Source organism: Oncorhynchus keta, chromosome 3 (genome assembly GCF_023373465.1).
Source record: "Oncorhynchus keta strain PuntledgeMale-10-30-2019 chromosome 3, Oket_V2, whole genome shotgun sequence".
NCBI lineage: Eukaryota > Metazoa > Chordata > Actinopteri > Salmoniformes > Salmonidae > Oncorhynchus > Oncorhynchus keta.
The window spans coordinates 27,878,668-27,906,210 of NC_068423.1; the positions used below are offsets into that span (position 1 = coordinate 27,878,668).

The following is a 27,543-nucleotide window of genomic DNA, read 5'->3' on the forward strand; positions in this document are numbered from 1 at the left end:
TCAGGGGAAATGGAAAGAGAGCCTGTGGGTGTTCCTGTCAGGGAAATGGAAAGAGAGCCTGGGGAAATGGAAAGAGAGCCTGTGGATGTTCTGGTTGTCAGGGGAAATGGAAAGAGAGCCTGTGGATGTTCTGGTTGTCAGGGGAAATGGAAAGAGAGCCTGTGGATGTTCTGGTTGTCAGGGGAACTGGAAAGAGAGCCTGTGGGTGTTCTGGTTGTCAGGGGAAATGGAAAGAGAGCCTGTGGGTGTTCTGGTTGTCAGGGGAAATGGAAAGAGAGCCTGTGGATGTTCTGGTTGTCAGGGGAACTGGAAAGAGAGCCTGTGGATGTTCTGGTTATCAGGGGAACTGGAAAGAGAGCCTGTGGATGTTCTTGTTGTCAGGGGAAATGGAAAGAGAGCATGTGGATCTTCTTGTTGTCAGGGGAAATGGAAAGAGAGCCTGTGACACAACTTCTGCTTTTGGACGTTAACAAAGCAACACTCCATCTTAACTCCTCCTCCACATTTACTGGATTGGTTGAACAGTGCAGAAGAGAACCTCCCCCGACAGGTCATTTGAAGGGGATCTAGTTTCAGGTGTTTCTTTTACACCTGCTATATTAGGTTATGGATAACATGACAAACCTCACTTGACTTGATAGAAACTTCTTCCCAAATGTGATTGTATACGAATGCGTGATATACTATAGTGGTTTGAATCAAAATAAATTATAAGATAGTTTGTAAGTAATTTATAAATGGTTAATAATTCATTTATATATGCATTATATCAATCTGTGATAACTCTGTAATAAAAATGCTATACATGTAAATATGTAATAAAACACATTGGTTGAAACTGTTGCCATTCTAACACATCTCAATTGATGATCCACCCAAAGGCTTTAGTTTCTTAAAAAGATACCTATATATTCTTCATACATTAATATATTTACTGACAACAAAGACCCACACAATGGAAATGCAGAAATGAAAAACTATTTTATTGAATTTATTATTTACAGTTGACGACAGAGGGGGGGAAAAAAAGTTGAATATTGCTTTCTTTAGTTTAGATCATCTCTATTGGTTCGATCACGGAGGAGTCGAACACACATAGAGTTACATAGAGTTACATAGAGTTACATAGAGTTACATAGAGTTACAAACGACAGTGGGAGTAGATTGTTCCTAGTTCTTCCAACGATTGTCCTTTTTTATCCAATGTTGAGTTTCTTTTTTGAAGAAGATCTTTGTTCTAAAGATAAGAGATTCTAGCCTGGTCTCTGCTCAGTTTAAGAAGTCATTGTATTTTAGTTGAAATTTGACCCAAATGTCAATGGTTACGATGCTGGTAGGTCTCTGATCAGTTTAAGAAGTCATTGTATTTTAGTTGAAATTTGACCCAAATGTCAATGCTGGTTGGTCTCTGATGTTTCAGATGACATTTTTGCGTGAATCCAAATGTCAATGTCCACTGTAGGTTCCACATCAAAATAGGTTGACAAAATGACGTTGAACCAATGTTTATTCAACCAGTGTGACATTGCCCAGTGGGGTGGGGTAGGTGTAGAGGTCCTTCCCTCTCTCCTTATCTCTCCTTCCCTCAGATTATCTCTCCTTCCCACCACCTTCTCTCCCTTCCCTCACGTTCTCTCTCCTTCCCTCTCCTTATCTCTCCTTCCCTCACCTCATCTGTCCTTCCCTCACCTTATCTCTCCTTATCTCTCCTTCCCTCAGATTATCTCTCCTTCCCTCATCTCATCTCTCCTTCCCCCTCATCTCATCTCTCCTTCCCTCTCCTTATCTCTCCTTCCCCCTCACCTCATCTCTCCTTCCCTCACCTTATCTCTCCTTCCTTCATCTTATCTCTCCTTCCCTCACCTTCTCTCCTTCACTCATCTTATCTCCTTCCCCTCTCATCTCTCCTACCCTCACCTTATCTCTCCTTCCCCATCACCGTATATCTCGTTCCCTCAACTCATCTCTCCTTCCCTCACCTAATCTCTCCTTCCCTCACCTCATCTCTCCTTCCCCCTCACCTTATCTCTCTTTCCCTCTCCTTATCTCTCCTTCCCTCACCTCATCTCTCCTTCCCTCATCTCATCTCTCCTTCCCTCACCTCATCTCTCCTTCCCTCACCTTATCTCTCCTTCCCTCACCTTATCTCTCCTTCCCTCACCTTATCTCTCCTTCCCTCATCTCATCTCTCCTACCCTCATCACATCTCTCCTTCCCTCACCGTATCTCTCCTTCCCTCACCTCATCTCTCCTTCCCTCACATTCTCTCTCCCTCCCTCACCTTATCTCACCTTATCTCTCCTTCCCTCATTTAATCTCTCCTTCCCTCACCTCATCTCTCCTTCCCTCATCTTCTCTCTCCTTCCCTCATCTTCTCTCTCTCTTCCCTCAGATTATCTCTCCATCCCTCTCCTCATCTCTCCTTCCCTCACCTTCTATCTCCCTCCCTCACCTTATCTCACCTTATCTCTCCTACCCTCCTTATCTCTCCTGCCCTCACCACATCTCTCCTTCCCTCACCTAATCTCTCCTTCCCTCATCTCATCTCTCCTTCCCTCATCTCATCTCTCCTTCCCTCTCCTTATCTCTCCTTCCCTCACCTCATCTGTCCTTCCCTCACCTTATCTCTCCTTCCCAGATTATCTCACCTTATCTCTCTTTCCCTCTCCTTATCTCTCCTTCCCTCTCCTTATCTCTCCTTCCCTCACTTCATCTCTCCTTCCCTCACCTTCCCTCATGTCTCTCTCCTTCCCTCAGATTATCTCTCCTTCCCTCCTTATCTCTCCTTCCCTCATCTCATCTCTCCTTCCCATCTCACCTTATCTCTCCTTCCCTCACCTCATCTCTCCTTCCCTCATCTTCTCTCTCCTTCCCTCATCTTCTCTCTCCTTCCCTCAGATTATCTCTCCATCCCTCACCTTATCTCTCCATCCCTCTCCTCATCTCTCCTTCCCTCATCTTCTCTCTCCTACCCTCCTTATCTCTCCTGCCCTCACCACATCTCTCCTTCCCTCACCTAATCTCTCCTTCCCTCACCTCATCTCTCGTTCCCTCAACTCATCTCTCCTTCCCTCACCTAATCTCTCCTTCCCTCACCTCATCTCTCCTTCCCTCACCTTATCTCTTTCCCTCTCCTTATCTCTCCTTCCCTCACCTTCTCTCCTTCCCTCATCTCATCTCTCCTTCCCTCATCTCATCTCTCCTTCCCTCACCTTATCTCTCCTTCCCTCACCTTATCTCTCCTTCCCTCACCTCATCTCTCCTTCCCTCACCTCATCTCTCCTTCCCTCACCTCATCTCTCCTTCCCTCACCTCATCTCTCCTTCCCTCACCTTATCTCTCCTTCCCTCACCTCATCTCTCCTTCCCTCTCCTTTTCTCTCCATCCCTCACCTTATCTCTCCATCCCTCTCCTCATCTCTCATTCCCTCATCTCTCCATCCCTCATCTTCTCTCTCCTTCCATCAGATTATCTCTCCTACCCTCCTTATCTCTCCTTATCTCTCCTTCCCTCACCTCATCTCTCCTTCCCTCACCTCATCTCTCCTTCCCTCACCTTATCTCTCTTTCCCTCTCCTTATCTCTCCTTCCCTCACCTCATCTCTCCTTCCCTCACCTTCTCTCTCCTTCCCTCAGATTATCTCTCCTTCCCTCACCTTATCTCTCCTTCCCTCACCTTATCTCTCCTTCCCTCATCTTCTCTCTCCTTCCCTCATCTTCTCTCTCCTTCCCTCAGATTATCTCTCCTACCCTCCTTATCTCTCCTTATCTCTCCTGCCCTCACCTCATCTCTCCTTCCCTCACCTAATCTCTCCTTCCCTCACCTCATCTCTCTTTCCCTCACCTCATCTCTCCTTCCCTCACCTTATCTCTCCTTCCCTCACCTCATCTCTCCTTCCCTCACCTTATCTCTCTTTCCCTCTCCTTATCTCTCCTTCCCTCTCCTTATCTCTCCTTCCCTCACCTCATCTGTCCTTCCCTCATCTCATCTCTCCTTCCCTCATCTCATCTCTCCTTCCCTCATCTCATCTCTCCTTCCCTCATCTCATCTCTCCTTCCCTCATCTCATCTCTCCTTCCCTCACCTTATCTCTCCTTCCTTCACCTTATCTCTCCTTCCCTCACCTTATCTCTCTTCCCCTCACCTCATCTCTCCTTCCCTCATCTCATCTCTCCTTCCCTCATCTCATCTCTCCTTCCCTCACCTTATCTCTCCTTCCCTCACCTTATCTCTCCTTGCCTCACCTTCTCTCCTTCCCTCATCTCATCTCTCCTTCCCTCATCTCATCTCTCCTTCCCTCACCTTATCTCTCCTTCCCTCATCTTCTCTCTCCTTCCCTCATCTTCTCTCTCCTTCCCTCAGATTATCTCTCCATCCCTCACCTTATCTCTCCATCCCTCTCCTCATCTCTCCTTCCCTCATCTTCTCTCATCTTCTCTCTTCTTCCCTCAGATTATCTCTCCTACCCTCCTTATCTCTCCTTATCTCTCCTGCCCTCACCTCATCTCTCCTTCCCTCACCTAATCTCTCCTTCCCTCACCTCATCTCTCGGTCCCTCACCTCATCTCTCGTTCCCTCACCTCATCTCTCGTTCCCTCACCTAATCTCTCCTTCCCTCACCTCATCTCCCCTTCCCTCAACTTATCTCTCTTTCCCTCTCCTTATCTCTCCTTCCCTCACCTTATCTCTCCTTATCTCTCCTTCCCTCACCTGATCTCTCCTTCCCTCACCTTATCTCTCCTTATCTCTCCTTCCCTCACCTTATCTCTCCTTCCCTCACCTTCTCTCTCCTTCCCTCACCTTATCTCTCCTTATCTCTCCTTCCCTCACCTTCTCTCTCCTTCCCTCTCCTTATCTCTCCTTCCCTCACCTTATCTCTCCTTCCCTCACCTCATCTCTCCTTCCCTCACCTTATCTCTCCTTCCCTCACCTCATCTCTCCTTCCCTCACCTTATCTCTCCATCCCTCATCTCATCTCTCCTTCCCTCACCTTATCTCTCCATCCCTCATCTCATCTCTCCTTTCCTCACCTTGTCTCGCAAATGTTATTTTTCTATTTTCTTTCTAAACTGAACAAAAATATAAACGCAACGTGTAAAGTGACCCAGAAATGTTCCATACGTACAAAAAAATGTATTTTGTCCCACAAATCTGTTTACGTCCCTGTTAGTGAGCATTTCTCCTGTGCCAAGATAATCCATCCAACTGACAGGTGTGGCATATCAAGAAATGAATTAAACAGCATGATCATTACACAGGTGTACCTTGTGCTGGGGGCAATAAAAGGCCACTCTAAAACATGTCGCTGTCACGGATCCCTCCGGAAATGTCATTACGCACACCTGGATCCCTATTCCCATTTGATTAGTAATTGTAGACCTGTGCCCTTTGTTTTTGTGACAATGTCCGTTGGTCGTTTGAGTACCTGTGCCTTGTTGTTTTGCCGTTGTGGATGACTACGGGGCTCGAGAAAAGTATTGGAAGTATGTCCAACCGGCCTGATAACCGCAGACCACATGTAACTACACCAGCCCAAGACCTCGACTTCCAGCTTCTTCACCTGCGGGATCATCTGAGACCAGCCAACCGGGCAGCTGATGAAACTGTTGAGTATTTCTGTCTGTAATAAAGCCCTTTTTGGTGGGGGAAAACCCAATTCTTATTGGCTGGGCCTGGTTCCCAAGTGGGTAGCACTAAATCCAAGTTGACTGATCAGTCAATTCAATTGACTGATTTCCTTAACTCAGTAAAATCTTTGAAACTTGCATTTTATATTTTATTTTTTTGTTCTGCACACTCCCCTCCCTCCCTCCCCCACTTGAAGCACACTAACAGTGGCTAACTGTAAAAAAAAAAAGTTAAAAAAAAGAAGGAAATAATGCAAAGTCAACAGCTGAAAATCCGTGGTGCACAGTCAACACCCCCTCCCCCCCTCCCCCCAATAAAATAAAATCAACCTTGGCCGCTCCATTTTAAAACTGCTTCAGCTGGTCTAGTAGCCTGGACCTAGATATGTTTGAGCTGCCTTGCTAGTCTCTCTAGAAAGACAGGTTGCCTCCCACAAAGTACCGATGTTCTTACACCTCTGTACATGTACAATGTCATCTTGGCATAGAAGACAGGACAGAGTTGGGACATCAGGCTTTCTCATGTCACTGACTTTATCCGCTTGTTGCCTTCAGTGTAAACAGCACAATTCCCACCCACATTTAAACTCCGCCGACCCAGACTCTTGATTTGTTGGGAGAGATGTCTCTCTGAAGAGGACTCTCTCTGCAACAACCAAGAGAATCTGCTCTGGGTCTGGGATTTCCGAAAACGAATGTCTTGCCAACTCGTAACAACGGCCATGGGAGGTTGGCAAGACAGCACAAACACATCTTGGACCAGGTTAAGTTCCTTCAATACCATAGTTCCAAAATACATTCAGACCTGATAAATAGTGAGATGGACTGTGATTGGCTTGAACACCTGTACATCCAGCCAATCATCTTTAGGAGTACCAGATTAGAACCGCACAAGCATGATTTACTGGCCGTGTGTGTTGCTGAGGAATAAAATAAATGAAATGTGTGGGACAGGGTTTGGATTAGAGTGAAGGATTGTGAAGGAATTAGCTACAGAAGGATGGGACAAGGATGTCTGCATGTCTTGAGGAGCTGTAGGTGGAGGCTATAAGGATGTCTGCATGTCTTGAGGAGCTGTAGGTGGAGGCTATAGAAGGATGGAGAGCTGTAGGTGGAGGCTAGAGAAGGATGGAGAGCTGTAGGTGGAGGCTAGAGAATGATGAAGGCCTGTAGGTGGAGGCTAGAGAAGGATGAAGGCCTGTAGGTGGAGGCTAGAGAAGGTGTTGCTGAAGCATGTGGGTTTCCTATAGGGCTGGGAACGTTGGATGGCGAGGAGTTAGATTACATAGTTGACCGTACTTAGATTGGGAGTGGTGGGTACAGTAGATATGGGTAGTTAGTTGGCATGACTGGGTTTTGGTTAGGTTGGTTTGGGTTGGGTTTGTTGTAGGTTAGTTTGGGTTGGGTTGGGTTTGTTGTAGGTTAGGTTGGTTTGGGTTGGGTTGGGTTCGTTGTAGGTTAGGTTGGTTTGGGTTGGGTTTGTTGTAGGTTAGGTTGTTTTGGGTTGGGTTTGTTGTAGGTTAGGTTGGTTTGGGTTGGGTTGGGTTCGTTGTAGGTTAGGTTGGTTTGGGTTGGATTTGTTGTAGGTTGGTTTGGGTTGGGTTGGGTTTGTTCTGGGTTGGGTTTGTTGTAGGTTAGGTTGGTTTGGGTTGACTTGTTCTGGGTTGGTTATATGGTGATATCAATGGTTATTTTATTGTGTGTTACTTTAGATACTTTAGATAGGCAGAGTTAGATGGCGTAGTCGGCCAGAGTGGGGATGGGGATGGTAGCTGAGGCTTTGAGAGGTGGGGTTTGAGTCGGGTAGAGTAGGGTAGGGAAGGGAGGTAAGTGGGGTAGTTGGCATGGCTGTTGGTTTGTGCTGGGTTTAGTTTTAGAGTAGGGTAGGGAGGTTGGTGGGGTAGTTGGCATGGCTGTTGGTTTGTGCTGGGTTTCGTTTTAGAGTAGGGTAGGGAGGTAGGTGGGGTAGTTGGCATGGCTGTTGGTTTGTGCTGGGTTTAGTTTGAGAGTAGGGTAGAGTAGGGAGGTAGGTGGGGTAGTTGGCATGGTTGTTGGTTTGTGCTGGGTTTAGTTTTAGAGTAGGGTAGGGAGGTAGGTGGGGTAGTTGGCATGGCTGTTGGTTTGTGCTGGGTTTAGTTTTAGGGTAGAGTAGGGAGGTAGGTGGGGGGTTTGTGCTGGGTTTAGTTACTGGGTTATATGTTTAGTTTTAGATCCAGAGGAGGAGCAGGGGAAGGAGGAGCAACAGGTAGCTGAGACTTCCTTCCAGCTTGGATACGTTTCCTGTCACGTTGCAGTCATCCGAGAAACAGCAGTGAACTCTGACCCCTGGTGACCGGTAACCCTGACTGTTGGCCTGGCTACAGAAAGACTTGTAGGAGCAGGACTTCATCACTCCGCCTGAGAGAGAGAGAATTGAAACAGAGGGAAAGAGAGAGAGAGAGAAAAAGAAAGAGAGAGAGAAAAAGAAAGAGAGAGAGAGAGAGAGAGAGAGAGAGAGAGAGAGAGAGAGAGAGAGAGAGAGAGAGAGAGAGAGAGAGAGAGAAAAAAAAAAAGAGAGAGAGAAAAAGAAAGAGAGAGAAAAGAAAGAGAGAGAAAAAAGAAAGAGAGAGAAAAAAGAGAGAGAGAGAGAAAAAAAGAAAGAGAGAGAGAGAAAAAAAGAAAGAGAGAGAGAGAAAAAAGAGAGAGAGAGAAAAAAGAGAGAGAGAGAGAGAGAGAGAGAGAGAGAGAGAGAGAGAGAGAGGGAAAGAGAGAGAAAGAGAAAAAGAAAGAGAGAAACAGAGAGAGAGACAGAAAGAAAGAGCGAAACAGAGAGAGACAGAAAGAGAAAGAGATACAGAGAAAGAGAGAGAGAGAGAGAAGGAGAGATATTGACAGAGAAAAAGAGAGAGAGAGCGAGACAAAGTATGAATGGAGAGGGAGCAGGGGCGAGAGAGTGCAGAGGGAGAAGAGAGAGAAACATTGAAATGCCTTTGTTAATACACAGGGTAACATTTTACATAATGCCTGCAGGTATTTGCATTTGTATTTATTAAGGATCCCCATTAGCTGCTGGCCAGAAGTGAAATGAAAGAAAAAAAACAGAAAAGTATATTCATCCCCTTTGCTATGAAGCCCCTAAATAAGATCTGGTGCAACCAATTCCCTTCAGAAGTCACATAATTAGTTAATTAAATAACGTCCACCTGTGTTCAGTCTAAGTGTCACATGATCTGTGACATGATCTCAGTATATTCAGTATAGTATACCTGTTCTGAAAGGCCCGGAGTCTGCAAAACCATTAAGCAAGGGGCACCACCAAGCAAGGAGTTCTCCAAACAGGTCAGGGACAAAGTTGTGGACAAGTACAGATCAGGGTTGAGTTTTTAAAAAAATATCAGAATCTTTGAACATCCCACAAAACACCATTAAATCCATGATTAAAAAAATTGAAAGAATATGGCACCACAACAAACCTGCCAAGAGAGGGCCGATACCAAAACTCACGGACCAGGCAAGGAGGGCATTAATCAGAGAGACAACAAAGAGACCTTGCAGTATCTGTCCACTTTAAGCTGTACACTCCACAGAGCTGGGCTTTACGGAAGAGTGGCCAGAGAAAAGACATTGCTTAAAGACAAAAATAAGCAGTTTGGTGTTCGCCAAAAGGCACGTGGGAGACTCCCCAAACATATGGAAGAAGGTACTGGTCAGATGAGACTAAATGTAGGTTTTTTGGTGGTGGCAGCATAATGCTGTGGGGATGTTTTTATTATTATATGTTTTAATATTATTATTATTATTATTATTATTATTATTATTATTATTATTATTATTATTATTATTATTATTATTATGTTTTTCATTGGCAAACTGGTCAGAATTGAAGGAATGAAGGATGGTGCTAAAATTCTTGAGGGAAATATGTTTGTCTTCCAGAGATTTAAGACTGGGATGGAGGTTCACCTTCGAGCAGGACAAGGACCCTAAGAATACTGATAAAGCAACACTTGGGTGGTTTAATAAGGAGAAACATTTAAATGTCTTGGAATGACCTAGTCAAAGCCCAGACCTCAATCCAATTGAGAACCTGTGGTATGACTTAAATATTGCTGTACACCAGCGGAACCCATCCAACTTGAAGGAGCTGGAGCCGTTTTGCCCTGAGGAATGGGCAAAAATCCCAGTGGCTAGATGTGGCAAGTTTATAGAGACAAACCCCAAGAGACGTGCAGCTGTAATTGCTGTAAAAGGTGGCTCTACAAAGTAGATAGTTTTCTGTGTGCTTTTTGTCTTATTCCACAATAAAAAAAATATTTAGAATAAAATAGAAAAGATGTTGCATCTTCAAAGTGTTGTGTAAATCAAATGATACAAACCCCCCCAAAAAATATAGTTTAATTCCAGGTTGGAAGGAAACAAAATAGGAAAAAATGCCAAGGGGGTGGAAACTTTCACAAGCAACTATATGGACAGATCTGGGACCAGACCAGAGACACACAGATCTGGACCAAGTTTGATTTCATAATTTCATAATTTCTGAACTAGGTTTGCAAAAATTCATAAAATTTTCCCCAAATTCCCAAGTTTTCCAGAGATCCAGTTTCTCGTCCAGCATTTCCTGCTCATTCTTTCCTTACTTCCAGGGATCATTCAACCTGGATTTCTGAGGAAACTGGTCATTTCGGGACGGATAGCAAAATGTTGCAACGACATCAACAAACATATAATCATCCTAATTAAGACCCTGAATGTAAGTCTCTGTTATCTCTTCATGTCCCCGCTGGGACTTCCCCCAACTCCCTGCTGTGTCTGGCCTGGGGGTCCAGACAGAACAGTCTGTCCTCAGACACACTCAGGACACAAGCATGTGCAAACACATACTCGAAGAAACATACAGTGTATGAACCCAGTACATTTGACCCATGTAAACTACATAAATGGGTCATGGTTTGCAGGGTACCAGAGTTGTAGATGACACACTCACTGTTTAACTCACTTCCGTGTCCTCGTACTACAGCGCAGGCGTCAGAGTAGCTTGGACAGGTTTTTGAGCCCTGACGATTGCAGTCTTCATCACTAGAACCCATGCAGGTATAGCATTGTAGGCCTTCACCTGGACAAAGAGAGGAAGACAGAGAACATTAGGAGAGGAAGAGAATGAAAGCATTAGAAAGAGGCAGGGAGAGAGAGAGATGAGAGAGGAGGAGGAGAGAGAGAGACAGGACTACACGATTAACGAGAGAGAGAGAGAGAGAGAGAGAGAGAGAGGAGGAGAGAGAGAGACAGGACTACACGATTAACGGTGGATTCAACACTGGCCTGAGGAGACAGAGATATGAAAGAGAGATATGAAAGAGAGAGAGAGAGAGAGAGAAGGAGAGGGAGGAGGAGAGAGAGAGGAAGAGAGAGAGAGAGAGAGAGAGAGAGAGAGAGAGAGAGAGAGAGAGAGAGAGAGAGAGAGAGAACCATACTTAGGTAGCCTGGTTGTCTCTGTTTGAGAACCATACTTAGGTAGCCTGGTTGTCCCTGTTTGAGAACCATACTTAGGTAGCCTGGTTGTCTCTGTTTGAGAACCATACTTAGGTAGACTGGTTGTCCCTGTTTGAGAACCATACTTAGGTAGCCTGGTTGTCCATGATTGAGAACCCTACTTAGGTAGCCTGGTTGTACATGATTGAGAACCCTACTTAGGTAGCCTCGTTGTCCCTGACTGAGAACCATACTTAGGTAGCCTGGTTGTCCCTGTTTGAGAACCATACTTAGGTAGCCTGGTTGTCCCTGACTGAGAACCATACTTAGGTAGCCTGGTTGTCCCTGACTGAGAACCATACTTAGGTAGCCTGGTTGTCCCTGACTGAGAACCATACTTAGGTAGCCTGGTTGTCCCTGACTGAGAACCATACTTAGGTAGCCTGGTTGTCCCTGTTTGAGAACCATACTTAGGTAGCCTGGTTGTCCCTGACTGAGAACCATACTTAGCTAGCCTGGTTGTCCCTGACTGAGAACCATACTTAGGTAGCCTGGTTGTCCCTGTTTGAGAACCATACTTAGGTAGCCTGGGTGTCCCTGTTTGAGAACCATACTTAGGTAGCCTGGTTGTCCCTGACTGAGAACCATACTTAGGTAGCCTGGTTGTCCCTGACTGAGAACCATACTTAGGTAGCCTGGTTGTCCCTGTTTGAGAACCATACTTAGGTAGCCTGGTTGTCCCTGACTGAGAACCATACTTAGGTAGCCTGGTTGTCCCTGTTTGAGAACCATACTTAGGTAGCCTGGTTGTCCCTGACTGAGAACCATACTTAGGTAGCCTGGTTGTCCCTGTTTGAGAACCATACTTAGGTAGCCTGGTTGTCCCTGTTTGAGAACCATACTTAGGTAGCCTGGTTGTCCCTGTTTGAGAACCATACTTAGGTAGCCTGGTTGTCCCTGACTGAGAACCATACTTAGGTAGCCTGGGTTCACCTTTGAGTTGTGTGAGATTATTCTCTGTTCTGTGTTCTGTTCTGCTTCATCGTTCAGGACGGTTCCCTTTTTGTTCAAGTGTCCAGAACCATTAAATACAATATGGACAACCTAGCCTGGTCTGTCCCTGTCTGAGAACCAAGCTTAGCAGCCATCCAACCACATCCATCCAACCAAATATAACGTATTTCCAAAACATCGGCTTACAAAGCAGCATTCAACCTGACCATGACATCACCAAGTCATCACAAATATGTTGTAATGACATCGCTGCAACTCGTTTTGACTGCTGAGACGTTAACTAAGCAGCGTGCAGGTACAGACCACAGCCACTGATGACTCTACCAGGTCAGAGTGAGGCATCTAACAGTAATCTGAAGACAACATCACTAATATGTTGTTCACTGGACCACCCCTGTTACAGACAGTAGAGACTGGACCACCCCTGTTACAGACAGTAGATTAGAGACTGGACCACCCCTGTTACAGACAGTAGATTAGAGACTGGACCACCCCTGTTACAGACAGTAGATTAGAGACTGGACCACCCCTGTTACAGACAGTAGATTAGAGACTGGACCACCCCTGTTACAGACAGTAGATTAGAGACTGGACCACCCCTGTTACACAGTAGAGACTGGACCACCCTTGTTACACAGTAGAGACTGGACCACCCCTGTTACAGACAGTAGAGTCTAGACCACCCCTGTTACAGACAGTAGAGTCTGGACCACCCCTGTTAGACAGTAGAGACTGGACCACCCCTGTTACAGACAGTAGAGACTGGACCACCCCTGTTACAGACAGTAGAGACTGGACCACCCCTGTTAGACAGTAGAGACTGGACCACCCCTGTTAGACAGTAGAGACTGGACCACCCCTGTTACAGACAGTAGAGACTGGACCACCCCTGTTACAGACAGTAGAGACTGGACCACCCCTGTTACAGACAGTAGAGACTGGACCACCCCTGTTACAGACAGTAGAGACTGGACCACCCCTGTTACAGACAGTAGAGACTGGACCACCCCTGTTACAGACAGTAGAGACTGGACCACCCCTGTTACAGACAGTAGAGACTGGACCACCCCTGTTACAGACAGTAGAGACTGGACCACCCCTGTTACAGACAGTAGAGACTGGACCACCCCTGTTACAGACAGTAGAGACTGGACCACCCCTGTTAGACAGTAGAGACTGGACCACCCCTGTTACAGACAGTAGAGACTGGACCACCCCTGATACACAGTAGAGACTGGACCACCCCTGTTACAGACAGTAGAGACTGGACCACCCCTGTTACAGACAGTAGAGACTGGAACACCCCTGTTACAGACAGTAGAGACTGGACCACCCCTGTTACAGACAGTAGAGACTGGACCACCCCTGTTACAGACAGTAGAGACTGGACCGCCCCTGTTACAGACAGTAGAGACTGGACCACCCCTGTTACAGACAGTAGAGACTGGACCACCCCTGTTACAGACAGTAGAGACTGGACCACCCCTGTTACAGACAGTAGAGTCTGGACCGCCCCTGTTACAGACAGTAGAGACTGGACCACCCCTGTTACAGACAGTAGAGACTGGACCACCCCTGTTACAGACAGTAGAGACTGGACCACCCCTGTTACAGACAGTAGATTAGAGACTGGACCACCCCTGTTACAGACAGTAGAGACTGGACCACCCCTGTTACAGACAGTAGATTAGAGACTGGACCACCCCTGTTACAGACAGTAGAGACTGGACCACCCCTGTTACAGACAGTAGAGACTGGACCACCCCTGTTACAGACAGTAGATTAGAGACTTGACCACCCCTGTTACAGACAGTAGAGACTGGACCACCCATGTTACAGACAGTAGAGTCTGGACCACCCCTGTTACAGACAGTAGAGACTGGACCACCCCTGTTACAGACAGTAGAGACTGGACCACCCCTGTTACAGACAGTAGAGACTGGACCACCCCTGTTACAGACAGTAGAGACTGGACCACACCTGTTACAGACAGTAGAGACTGGACCACCCCTGTTACAGACAGTAGAGACTGGACCACCCCTGTTACAGACAGTACAGTAGAGACTGGACCATCCCTGTTACAGACAGTAGAGACTGGACCACCCCTGTTACAGACAGTAGAGACTGGACCACCCCTGTTACAGACAGTAGAGAATGGACCACCCCTGTTACAGACAGTAGAGACTGGACCACCCCTGTTAGACAGTAGATTAGAGACTGGACCACCCCTGTTACAGACAGTAGAGACTGGACCACCCCTGTTAGACAGTACAGTAGAGATTGGACCACCCCTGTTACAGACAGTACAGTAGAGACTGGACCACCCCTGTTACAGACAGTAGAGACTGGACCACCCCTGTTACAGACAGTACAGTAGAGACTGGACCACCCCTGTTACAGACAGTAGAGACTGGACCACCCCTGTTACAGACAGTAGAGACTGGAACACCCCTGTTACAGACAGTAGAGACTGGACCACCCCTGTTACAGACAGTAGAGACTGGACCACCCCTGTTACAGACAGTAGAGACTGGACCACCCCTGTTACAGACAGTAGATTAGAGACTGGACCACCCCTGTTACAGACAGTAGAGACTGGACCACCCCTGTTACAGACAGTAGATTAGAGACTGGACCACCCCTGTTACAGACAGTAGAGACTGGACCACCCCTGTTACAGACAGTAGAGACTGGACCACCCCTGTTACAGACAGTAGATTAGAGACTGGACCACCCCTGTTACAGACAGTAGAGACTGGACCACCCCTGTTACAGACAGTAGAGACTGGACCACCCCTGTTACAGACAGTAGATTAGAGACTGGACCACCCCTGTTACAGACAGTAGAGACTGGACCACCCCTGTTACAGACAGTAGAGACTGGACCACCCCTGTTACAGACAGTAGATTAGAGACTGGACCACCCCTGTTACAGACAGTACAGTAGAGACTGGACCACCCCTGTTACAGACAGTAGAGACTGGACCACCCCTGTTACAGACAGTAGAGACTGGACCACCCCTGTTACAGACAGTAGATTAGAGACTGGACCACCCCTGTTACAGACAGTAGAGACTGGACCACCCCTGTTACAGACAGTAGAGACTGGACCACCCCTGTTACAGACAGTAGAGACTGGACCACCCCTGTTAGACAGTAGATTAGAGACTGGACCACCCCTGTTACAGACAGTAGAGACTGGACCACCCCTGTTAGACAGTACAGTAGAGATTGGACCACCCCTGTTACAGACAGTACAGTAGAGACTGGACCACCCCTGTTACAGACAGTAGAGACTGGACCACCCCTGTTACAGACAGTAGAGACTGGACCACCCCTGTTACAGACAGTACAGTAGAGACTGGACCACCCCTGTTACAGACAGTAGAGACTGGACCACCCCTGTTAGACAGTACAGTAGAGACTGGACCACCCCTGTTACAGACAGTAGAGACTGGACCACCCCTGTTAGACAGACAGTAGAGACTGGACCACCCCTGTTACAGACAGTAGAGACTGGACCACCCCTGTTACAGACAGTAGAGACTGGACCACCCCTGTTACAGACAGTAGAGAGACTGGACTTACAGACAGTAGAGACTGAACCACCCCTGTTAGACAGACAGTAGAGACTGGACCACCCCTGTTACAGACAGTAGAGACTGGACCACCCCTGTTACAGACAGTACAGTAGAGACTGGACCACCCCTGTTACAGACAGTAGAGACTGGACCACCCCTGTTACAGACAGTAGATTAGAGACTGGACCACCCCTGTTACAGACAGTAGAGACTGGACCACCCCTGTTAGACAGTACAGTAGAGACTGGACCACCCCTGTTACAGACAGTAGAGACTGGACCACCCCTGTTACAGACAGTAGAGACTGGACCACCCCTGTTACAGACAGTAGATTAGAGACTGGACCACCCCTGTTACAGACAGTACAGTAGAGACTGGACCACCCCTGTTACAGACAGTAGAGACTGGACCACACCTGTTACAGACAGTAGAGACTGGACCACCCCTGTTACAGACAGTACAGTAGAGACTGGACCACCCCTGTTACAGACAGTAGAGACTGGACCACCCCTGTTACAGACAGTACAGTAGAGACTGGACCACCCCTGTTACAGACAGTAGAGACTGGACCACCCCTGTTACAGACAGTAGAGACTGGACCACCCCTGTTACAGACAGTAGAGACTGGACCACCCCTGTTACAGACAGTACAGTAGAGACTGGACCACCCCTGTTACAGACAGTAGTAGAGACTGGCCACCCCTGTTACAGACAGTACAGTAGAGACTGGACCACCCCTGTTACAGACAGTAGAGACTGGACCACCCCTGTTACAGACAGTACAGTAGAGACTGGACCACCCCTGTTACAGACAGTACAGACTGGACCACCCCTGTTACAGACAGTACAGTAGAGACTGGACCACCCCTGTTACAGACAGTAGAGACTGGTCCACCCCTGTTACAGACAGTAGAGACTGGACCACCCCTGTTACAGACAGTAGAGACTGGACCACCCCTGTTACAGACAGTACAGTAGAGACTGGACCACCCCTTTTACAGACAGTACAGTAGAGACTGGACCACCCCTGTTACAGACAGTACAGTAGAGACTGGACCACCCCTGTTACAGACAGTAGAGACTGGACCCCACCTGTTACAGACAGTACAGTAGAGACTGGACCACCCCTGTTACAGACAGTAGAGACTGGACCACCCCTGTTAGACAGTACAGTAGAGACTGGACCACCGCTGTTACAGACAGTACAGTAGAGACTGGACGACCCCTGTTACAGACAGTAGAGACTGGACCCCACCTGTTACAGACAGTACAGTAGAGACTGGACCACCCCTGTTACAGACAGTAGAGACTGGACCACCCCTGTTAGACAGTACAGTAGAGACTGGACCACCGCTGTTACAGACAGTAGAGACTGAACCACCCCTGTTAGACAGTACAGTAGAGACTGGACCACCCCTGTTACAGACAGTAGAGACTGGACCACCCATGTTACAGACAGTACAGTAGAGACTGGACCACCCCTGTTACAGACAGTAGAGACTGGACAACCCCTGTTACAGACAGTAGATTAGAGACTGGACCACCCCTGTTACAGACAGTAGAGACTGGACCACCCCTGTTAGACAGTACAGTAGAGACTGGACCACCCCTGTTACAGACAGTAGAGACTGGACCACCCCTGTTACAGACAGTAGAGACTGGACCACCCCTGTTACAGACAGTAGAGACTGGACCACCCCTGTTACAGACAGTACAGTAGAGACTGGACCACCCCTGTTACAGACAGTAGAGACTGGACCACACCTGTTACAGACAGTAGAGACTGGACCACCCCTGTTACAGACAGTACAGTAGAGACTGGACCACCCCTGTTACAGACAGTAGAGACTGGACCACCCCTGTTACAGACAGTAGAGACTGGACCACCCCTGTTAGACAGTACAGTAGAGACTGGACCACCCCTGTTACAGACAGTAGAGACTGGACCACCCCTGTTAGACAGTACAGTAGAGACTGGACCACCCCTGTTACAGACAGTAGAGACTGGACCACCCCTGTTAGACAGTACAGTAGAGACTGGACCACCGCTGTTACAGACAGTAGAGACTGAACCACCCCTGTTAGACAGTACAGTAGAGACTGGACCACCCCTGTTACAGACAGTAGAGACTGGACCACCCATGTTACAGACAGTACAGTAGAGACTGGACCACCCCTGTTACAGACAGTAGAGACTGGACCACCCCTGTTACAGACAGTAGATTAGAGACTGGACCACCCCTGTTACAGACAGTAGAGACTGGACCACCCCTGTTAGACAGTACAGTAGAGACTGGACCACCCCTGTTACAGACAGTAGAGACTGGACCACCCCTGTTACAGACAGTAGAGACTGGACCACCCCTGTTACAGACAGTAGATTAGAGACTGGACCACCCCTGTTACAGACAGTACAGTAGAGACTTGACCACCCCTGTTACAGACAGTAGAGACTGGACCACACCTGTTACAGACAGTAGAGACTGGACCACCCCTGTTACAGACAGTACAGTAGAGACTGGACCACCCCTGTTACAGACAGTAGAGACTGGACCACCCCTGTTACAGACAGTACAGTAGAGACTGGACCACCCCTGTTACAGACAGTAGAGACTGGACCACCCCTGTTACAGACAGTAGAGACTGGACCACCCCTGTTACAGACAGTAGAGACTGGACCACCCCTGTTACAGACAGTACAGTAGAGACTGGACCACCCCTTTTACAGACAGTACAGTAGAGACTGGCCTACCCCTGTTACAGACAGTACAGTAGAGACTGGACCACCCCTGTTACAGACAGTAGAGACTGGACCACCCCTGTTACAGACAGTACAGTAGAGACTGGACCACCCCTGTTACAGACAGTACAGACTGGACCACCCCTGTTACAGACAGTACAGTAGAGACTGGACCACCCCTGTTACAGACAGTAGAGACTGGTCCACCCCTGTTACAGACAGTAGAGACTGGACCACCCCTGTTACAGACAGTAGAGACTGGACCACCCCTGTTACAGACAGTACAGTAGAGACTGGACCACCCCTTTTACAGACAGTACAGTAGAGACTGGACCACCCCTGTTACAGACAGTACAGTAGAGACTGGACGACCCCTGTTACAGACAGTAGAGACTGGACCCCACCTGTTACAGACAGTACAGTAGAGACTGGACCACCCCTGTTACAGAGAGTAGAGACTGGACCACCCCTGTTACAGACAGTAGATTAGAGACTGGACCACCCCTGTTACAGACAGTAGAGACTGGACCACCCCTGTTAGACAGTACAGTAGAGACTGGACCACCCCTGTTACAGACAGTAGAGACTGGACCACCCATGTTACAGACAGTACAGTAGAGACTGGACCACCCCTGTTACAGACAGTAGAGACTGGACCACCCCTGTTACAGACAGTAGATTAGAGACTGGACCACCCCTGTTACAGACAGTAGAGACTGGACCACCCCTGTTAGACAGTACAGTAGAGACTGGACCACCCCTGTTACAGACAGTAGAGACTGGACCACCCCTGTTACAGACAGTAGAGACTGGACCACCCCTGTTACAGACAGTAGATTAGAGACTGGACCACCCCTGTTACAGACAGTACAGTAGAGACTGGACCACCCCTGTTACAGACAGTAGAGACTGGACCACCTCTGTCACAGACAGTAGAGACTGGACCACCCCTGTTAGACAGTACAGTAGAGGCTGGACCACCCCTGTTAGACAGTACAGTAGAGACTTGACCACCCCTGTTACAGACAGTAGAGACTGGACCACACCTGTTACAGACAGTACAGACTGGACCACCCCTGTTACAGACAGTATAGACTGGACCACCCCTGTTACAGACAGTACAGTAGAGACTGGACCACCCCTGTTACAGACAGTAGAGACTGGACCACCCCTGTTACAGACAGTAGAGACTGGACCACCCCTGTTATACAGTAGATTAGAGACTGGACCACCCCTGTTACAGACAGTACAGTAGAGACTGGACCACCCCTGTTACAGACAGTAGAGACTGGACCACCCCTGTTACAGACAGTAGAGACTGGACCACCCTGTTACAGACAGTAGAGACTGGACCACCCCTGTTACAGACAGTACAGTAGAGACTGGACCACCCCTGTTACAGACAGTACAGTAGAGACTGGACCACCCCTGTTACAGACAGTACAGTAGAGACTGGACCACCCCTGTTACAGACAGTACAGACTGGACCACCCCTGTTACAGACAGTACAGTAGAGACTGGACCACCCCTGTTACAGACAGTAGAGACTGGTCCACCCCTGTTACAGACAGTAGAGACTGGACCACCCCTGTTACAGACAGTAGTAGAGACTGGACCACCCCTTTACAGACAGTACAGTAGAGACTGGACCACCCCTGTTACAGACAGTACAGTAGAGACTGGACCACCCCTGTTACAGACAGTAGAGACAGTTACAGACAGTAGAGACTGGACCACCCCTGTTACAGACAGTAGAGACTGGACCACCCCTGTTACAGACAGTAGAGACTGGACCACCCCTGTTACAGACAGTAGAGACTGGACCACCCCTGTTACAGACAGTAGAGACTGGACCACCCCTGTTACAGACAGTAGAGACTGGACCACCCCTGTTAGACAGACAGTAGAGACTGGACCACCCCTGTTACAGACAGTAGAGACTGGACCACCCCTGTTACAGACAGTAGAGACTGGACCACCCCTGTTAGACAGTACAGAGAGACTGGACCACCCCTGTTACAGACAGTAGAGACTGGACCACCCCTGTTACAGACAGTACAGTAGAGACTGGACCACCCCTGTTACAGACAGTAGAGACTGGACCACCCCTGTTACAGACAGTAGAGTAGAGACTGGACCACCCCTGTTACAGCAGTAGAGACTGGACCACCCCTGTTACAGTACAGTAGAGACTGGACCACCCCTGTTACAGACAGTAGAGACTGGACCACCCCTGTTACAGACAGTACAGTAGAGACTGGACCACCCCTGTTACAGACAGTAGAGACTGGACCACCCCTGTTACAGACAGTAGAGAGACTGGACCACCCCTGTTACAGACAGTAGAGACTGGACCACCCCTGTTACAGACAGTAGAGACTGGACCACCCCTGTTACAGACAGTAGAGACTGGACCACCCCTGTTAGACAGACAGTAGAGACTGGACCACCCCTGTTACAGACAGTAGAGACTGGACCACCCCTGTTACAGACAGTAGAGACTGGACCACCCCTGTTACAGACAGTACAGTAGAGACTGGACCACCCCTGTTACAGACAGTAGAGACTGGACCACCCCTGTTACAGACAGTACAGTAGAGACTGGACCACCCCTGTTACAGACAGTAGAGACTGGACCACCCCTGTTACAGTACAGTAGAGACTGGACCACCCCTGTTACAGACAGTAGAGACTGGACCACCCCTGTTACAGACAGTACAGTAGAGACTGGACCACCCCTGTTACAGACAGTAGAGACTGGACCACCCCTGTTACAGACAGTAGAGACTGGACCACCCCTGTTACAGACAGTAGAGACTGGACCACCCCTGTTACAGACAGTAGAGACTGGACCACCCCTGTTACAGACAGTAGAGAGACTGGACCACCCCTGTTAGACAGTACAGACTGGAGTTACAGACAGTAGAGACTGGACCACAGACCTGGACCACCCCTGTTACAGACAGTAGATTAGAGACTGGACCACCCCTGTTACAGACAGTAGAGACTGGACCACAGACAGTACAGTAGAGACTGGACCACCCCTGTTACAGACAGTAGAGACTGGACCACCCCTGTTACAGACAGTAGAGACTGGACCACCCCTGTTACAGACAGTAGAGACTGGACCACCCCTGTTACAGACAGTACAGTAGAGACTGGACCACCCCTGTTACAGACAGTAGAGACTGGACCACCCCTTTACAGACAGTAGAGACTGGACCACCCCTGTTACAGACAGTAGAGACTGGACCACCCCCACCCCTGTTACAGACAGTACAGTAGAGACTGGACCACCCCTGTTACAGACAGTACAGTAGAGACTGGACCACCCCTGTTACAGACAGTACAGTAGAGACTGGACCACCCCTGTTACAGACAGTAGAGACTGGACCACCCCTGTTAGAGACAGTACAGTAGAGTACTGGACCACCCCTGTTACAGACAGTACAGACTGGACCACCCCTGTTACAGACAGTACAGTAGAGACTGGACCACCCCTGTTACAGACAGTAGAGACTGGTCCACCCCTGTTAAAGACAGTAGAGACTGGACCACCCCTGTTACAGACAGTAGAGACTGGACCACCCCTGTTACAGACAGTACAGTAGAGACTGGACCACCCCTTTACAGACAGTACAGTAGAGACTGGACCACCCCTGTTACAGACAGTACAGTAGAGACTGGACCACCCCTGTTACAGACAGTAGAGACTGGACCCCACCTGTTACAGACAGTACAGTAGAGACTGGACCACCCCTGTTACAGACAGTAGAGACTGGACCACCCCTGTTACAGACAGTAGATTAGAGACTGGACCACCCCTGTTACAGACAGTAGAGACTGGACCACCCCTGTTAGACAGTACAGTAGAGACTGGACCACCCCTGTTACAGACAGTAGAGACTGGACCACCCATGTTACAGACAGTACAGTAGAGACTGGACCACCCCTGTTACAGACAGTAGAGACTGGACCACCCCTGTTACAGACAGTAGATTAGAGACTGGACCACCCCTGTTACAGACAGTAGAGACTGGACCACCCCTGTTAGACAGTACAGTAGAGACTGGACCACCCCTGTTACAGACAGTAGAGACTGGACCACCCCTGTTACAGACAGTAGAGACTGGACCACCCCTGTTACAGACAGTAGATTAGAGACTGGACCACCCCTGTTACAGACAGTACAGTAGAGACTGGACCACCCCTGTTACAGACAGTAGAGACTGGACCACCTCTGTCACAGACAGTAGAGACTGGACCACCCCTGTTAGACAGTACAGTAGAGGCTGGACCACCCCTGTTAGACAGTACAGTAGAGACTTGACCACCCCTGTTACAGACAGTAGAGACTGGACCACACCTGTTACAGACAGTAGAGACTGGACCACCCCTGTTACAGACAGTATAGACTGGACCACCCCTGTTACAGACAGTACAGTAGAGACTGGACCACCCCTGTTACAGACAGTAGAGACTGGACCACCCCTGTTACAGACAGTAGAGACTGGACCACCCCTGTTACAGACAGTAGAGACTGGACCACCCCTGTTACAGACAGTACAGTAGAGACTGGACCACCCCTGTTACAGACAGTAGAGACTGGACCACCCCTGTAGACAGTAGAGACTGGACCACCCCTGTTGCACCCCACCGCTGTTACAGACAGTACAGTAGAGACTGGACCACCCCTTTTACAGACAGTACAGTAGAGACTGGACCACCCCTGTTACAGACAGTACAGTAGAGACTGGACCACCCCTGTTACAGACAGTACAGACTGGACCACCCCTGTTACAGACAGTACAGTAGAGACTGGACCACCCCTGTTACAGACAGTAGAGACTGGTCCACCCCTGTTACAGACAGTAGAGACTGGACCACCCCTGTTACAGACAGTAGAGACTGGACCACCCCTGTTACAGACAGTACAGTAGAGACTGGACCACCCCTTTTACAGACAGTACAGTAGAGACTGGACCACCCCTGTTACAGACAGTACAGTAGAGACTGGACCACCCCTGTTACAGACAGTAGAGACTGGACACCACCTGTTACAGACAGTAGAGACTGGACCACCCCTGTTACAGACAGTAGAGACTGGACCACCCCTGTTACAGACAGTAGATTAGAGACTGGACCACCCCTGTTAGACAGTACAGTAGAGACTGGACCACCCCTGTTACAGACAGTACAGTAGAGACTGGACCACCCCTGTTACAGACAGTAGAGACTGGGCCACCCCTGTTACAGACAGTAGAGACTGGACCACCCCTGTTACAGACAGTAAAGACTGGACCACCCCTGTTACAGACAGTAGAGACTGGACCACCCCTGTTACAGACAGTAGAGACTGGACCACCCCTGTTACAGACAGTACAGTAGAGACTCGACAACCCCTGTTAGACATTACAGTAGAGAATGGACCACCCCTGTTACAGACAGTAGAGACTGGACCACCCCTGTTACAGACAGTACAGTAGAGACTGGACCACCCCTGTTACAGACAGTAGAGACTGGACCACCCCTGTTACAGACAGTAGAGACTGGACCACCCCTGTTACAGACAGTAGAGACTGGACCACCCCTGTTACAGACAGTAGAGACTGGACCACCCCTGTTACAGACAGTACAGTAGAGACTGGACCACCCCTGTTACAGACAGTACAGTAGAGACTGGACCACGCCTGTTACAGACAGTAGAGACTGGACCCCACCTGTTACAGACAGTAGAGACTGGACCACCCCTGTTACAGACAGTAGAGACTGGACCACCCCTGTTACAGACAGTAGATTAGAGACTGGACCACCCCTGTTAGACAGTACAGTAGAGACTGGACCACCCCTGTTACAGACAGTAGAGACTGGACCACCCCTGTTACAGACAGTAGAGACTGGACCACCCCTGTTACAGACAGTAGAGACTGGACCACCCCTGTTACAGACAGTACAGTAGAGACTCGACCACCCCTGTTAGACATTACAGTAGAGAATGGACCACCCCTGTTACAGACAGTAGAGACTGGACCACCCCTGTTACAGACAGTACAGTAGAGACTGGACCACCCCTGTTACAGACAGTAGAGACTGGACCACCCCTGTTACAGACAGTAGAGACTGGACCACCCCTGTTACAGACAGTAGAGACTGGACCACCCCTGTTACAGACAGTAGAGACTGGACCACCCCTGTTACAGACAGTAGAGACTGGACCACCCCTGTTACAGACAGTACAGTAGAGACTGGCCTACCCCTGTTACAGACAGTACAGTAGAGACTGGACCACCCCTGTTACAGACAGTAGAGACTGGACCACCCCTGTTACAGACAGTAGAGACTGGACCACCCCTGTTACAGACAGTAGAGACTGGACCACCCCTGTTAGACAGTAGAGACTGGACCACCCCTGTTACAGACAGTAGAGACTGGACCACCCCTGTTACAGACAGTAGAGACTGGACCACCCCTGTTACAGACAGTAGAGACTGGACCACCCCTGTTACAGACAGTAGAGACTGGACCACCCCTGATACAGACAGTAGAGACTGGACTACCCCTGTTACAGACAGTAGAGACTGGACCACCCCTGTTACAGACAGTAGAGACTGGACCACCCCTGTTACAGACAGTAGAGACTGGACCACCCCTGTTACAGACAGTAGAGACTGGACCACCCCTGTTACAGACAGTAGAGACTGGACCACCCCTGTTACAGACAGTAGAGACTGGACCACCCCTGTTACAGACAGTAGAGACTGGACCACCCCTGTTACAGACAGTAGAGACTGGACCATCCCTGTTACAGACAGTAGAGACTGGACCGCCCCTGTTACAGACAGTAGAGACTGGACTGCCCCTGTTACAGACAGTAGAGACTGGACCACCCCTGTTACAGACAGTAGAGTCTGGACCGCCCCTGTTACAGACAGTAGAGACTGGACCACCCATGTTACAGACAGTAGATTAGAGACTGGACCACCCCTGTTACAGACAGTAGAGACTGGACCACCCCTGTTACAGACAGTAGAGTAGAGACTGGACCACCCCTGTTACAGACAGTAGAGACTGGACCACCCCTGTTACAGACAGTAGAGACTGGACCACCCCTGTTACAGACAGTACAGTAGAGACTGGACCACCCCTGTTACAGACAGTAGAGACTGGACCACCCCTGTTACAGACAGTAGAGACTGGACCACCCCTGTTACAGACAGTAGAGACTGGACCAACCCTGTTACAGACAGTAGAGACTGGACCACCCCTGTTACAGACAGTAGAGACTGGACCATCCCTGTTACAGACAGTAGAGACTGGACCGCCCCTGTTACAGACAGTAGAGACTGGACTGCCCCTGTTACAGACAGTAGAGACTGGACCACCCCTGTTACAGACAGTAGAGTCTGGACCGTCCCTGTTACAGACAGTAGAGACTGGACCACCCATGTTACAGACAGTAGATTAGAGACTGGACCACCCCTGTTACAGACAGTAGAGACTGGACCACCCCTGTTACAGACAGTAGAGTAGAGACTGGACCACCCCTGTTACAGACAGTAGAGACTGGACCACCCCTGTTACAGACAGTAGAGACTGGACCACCCCTGTTACAGACAGTACAGTAGAGACTGGACCACCCCTGTTACAGACAGTAGAGACTGGACCACCCCTGTTACAGACAGTAGAGACTGGACCACCCCTGTTACAGACAGTAGAGTCTGGACCGCCCCTGTTACAGACAGTAGAGACTGGACCACCCATGTTACAGACAGTAGATTAGAGACTGGACCACCCCTGTTACAGACAGTAGAGACTGGACCACCCCTGTTACAGACAGTAGAGACTGGACCACCCCTGTTACAGACAGTAGAGACTGGACCACCCCTGTTACAGACAGTAGAGACTGGACCACCCCTGTTACAGACAGTACAGTAGAGACTGGACCACCCCTGTTACAGACAGTAGAGACTGGACCACCCCTGTTACAGACAGTAGAGACTGGACCACCCCTGTTACAGACAGTAGAGACTGGACCACCCCTGTTACAGACAGTAGAGACTGGACCACCCCTGTTACAGACAGTAGAGACTGGACCATCCCTGTTACAGACAGTAGAGACTGGACCGCCCCTGTTACAGACAGTAGAGACTGGACTGCCCCTGTTACAGACAGTAGAGACTGGACCACCCCTGTTACAGACAGTAGAGTCTGGACCGTCCCTGTTACAGACAGTAGAGACTGGACCACCCATGTTACAGACAGTAGATTAGAGACTGGACCACCCCTGTTACAGACAGTAGAGACTGGACCACCCCTGTTACAGACAGTAGAGTAGAGACTGGACCACCCCTGTTACAGACAGTAGAGACTGGACCACCCCTGTTACAGACAGTAGAGACTGGACCACCCCTGTTACAGACAGTACAGTAGAGACTGGACCACCCCTGTTACAGACAGTAGAGACTGGACCACCCCTGTTACAGACAGTAGAGACTGGACCACCCCTGTTACAGACAGTAGAGACTGGACCAACCCTGTTACAGACAGTAGAGACTGGACCACCCCTGTTACAGACAGTAGAGACTGGACCACCCCTGTTACAGACAGTAGAGTCTGGACCACCCCTGTTACAGACAGTAGAGTCTGGACCACCCCTGTTACAGACAGTAGAGACTGGACCACCCCTGTTACAGAGTAGGGTAAGACATAACACCATGTCAGCTGTCCAACCAGCAGAGGAGTAAACATCCTGTTTTAAGTTGATGATACATGTTGTGACGTGTATCAATGCTGACTGTCTGGCTTATCATGTTACTGTCAGAAAGGTGATATCATCGTTGTATTTACGTTGTAATCAGAGATTTGATTCAAAGTAAACGTCAGACTTAACTCTGTCTCGTTTCGTTCTTTTAAACAGAACGACACCAGACGTCAGGAATGTAACGTAACTAGCCAATGTAGCGTAACTAGCCAATGTAACGTAACTAGCCAATGTTACGTAACTAGCCAATGTCACGTAACTAGCCAATGTAACGTAACTAGCCAACGTAACGTAACTAGCCAATGTAAAGTAACTAGCCAACGCAACGTAACTAGCCAACGTAACTAGCTAATGTAGCGTAACTAGCTAATGT

The 27,543-nt window shown here is 48.9% G+C and overlaps 1 protein-coding gene and 1 long non-coding RNA gene across 10 annotated transcripts in view; one reads left to right on the forward strand and one right to left on the reverse strand.

Annotated features, from left to right (window-relative positions):
• Positions 1-5,966: 5,966 nt before the first annotated feature.
• ly6pge (lymphocyte antigen 6 family member pge) overlaps positions 5,967-27,543 on the reverse strand; it is a 29,239-nt gene continuing 7,662 nt past the window's right edge. Inside the window, exons 2-3 of one of the 2 annotated variants that reach the window (XM_052495042.1) lie at positions 10,602-10,718; positions 5,967-8,023 (exon numbers count right to left, since the gene is read on the reverse strand). In XM_052495042.1, the coding sequence (XP_052351002.1) occupies positions 7,833-8,023; positions 10,602-10,718 (308 nt within the window). In that variant the 3' untranslated portion in view covers positions 5,967-7,832. Of the gene's footprint in view, positions 8,024-10,589; positions 10,719-27,543 lie in introns of both variants that reach the window. The other variant, XM_052495034.1, reaches the window with a different exon arrangement.
• LOC127915280 (uncharacterized) lies at positions 11,298-12,055 on the forward strand. Of its 8 annotated transcripts, none has more exons than XR_008090858.1 (4): positions 11,298-11,512; positions 11,693-11,836; positions 11,873-11,908; positions 12,017-12,055. It is a non-coding gene; the product is annotated as an uncharacterized LOC127915280 (long non-coding RNA). The 8 variants fall into 8 exon arrangements; XR_008090863.1 differs by lacking the exon at positions 11,873-11,908 and having other exon boundaries at positions 11,693-11,764; positions 11,801-11,836; XR_008090860.1 differs by lacking the exon at positions 12,017-12,055 and having other exon boundaries at positions 11,693-11,764; positions 11,801-11,836; positions 11,873-11,926.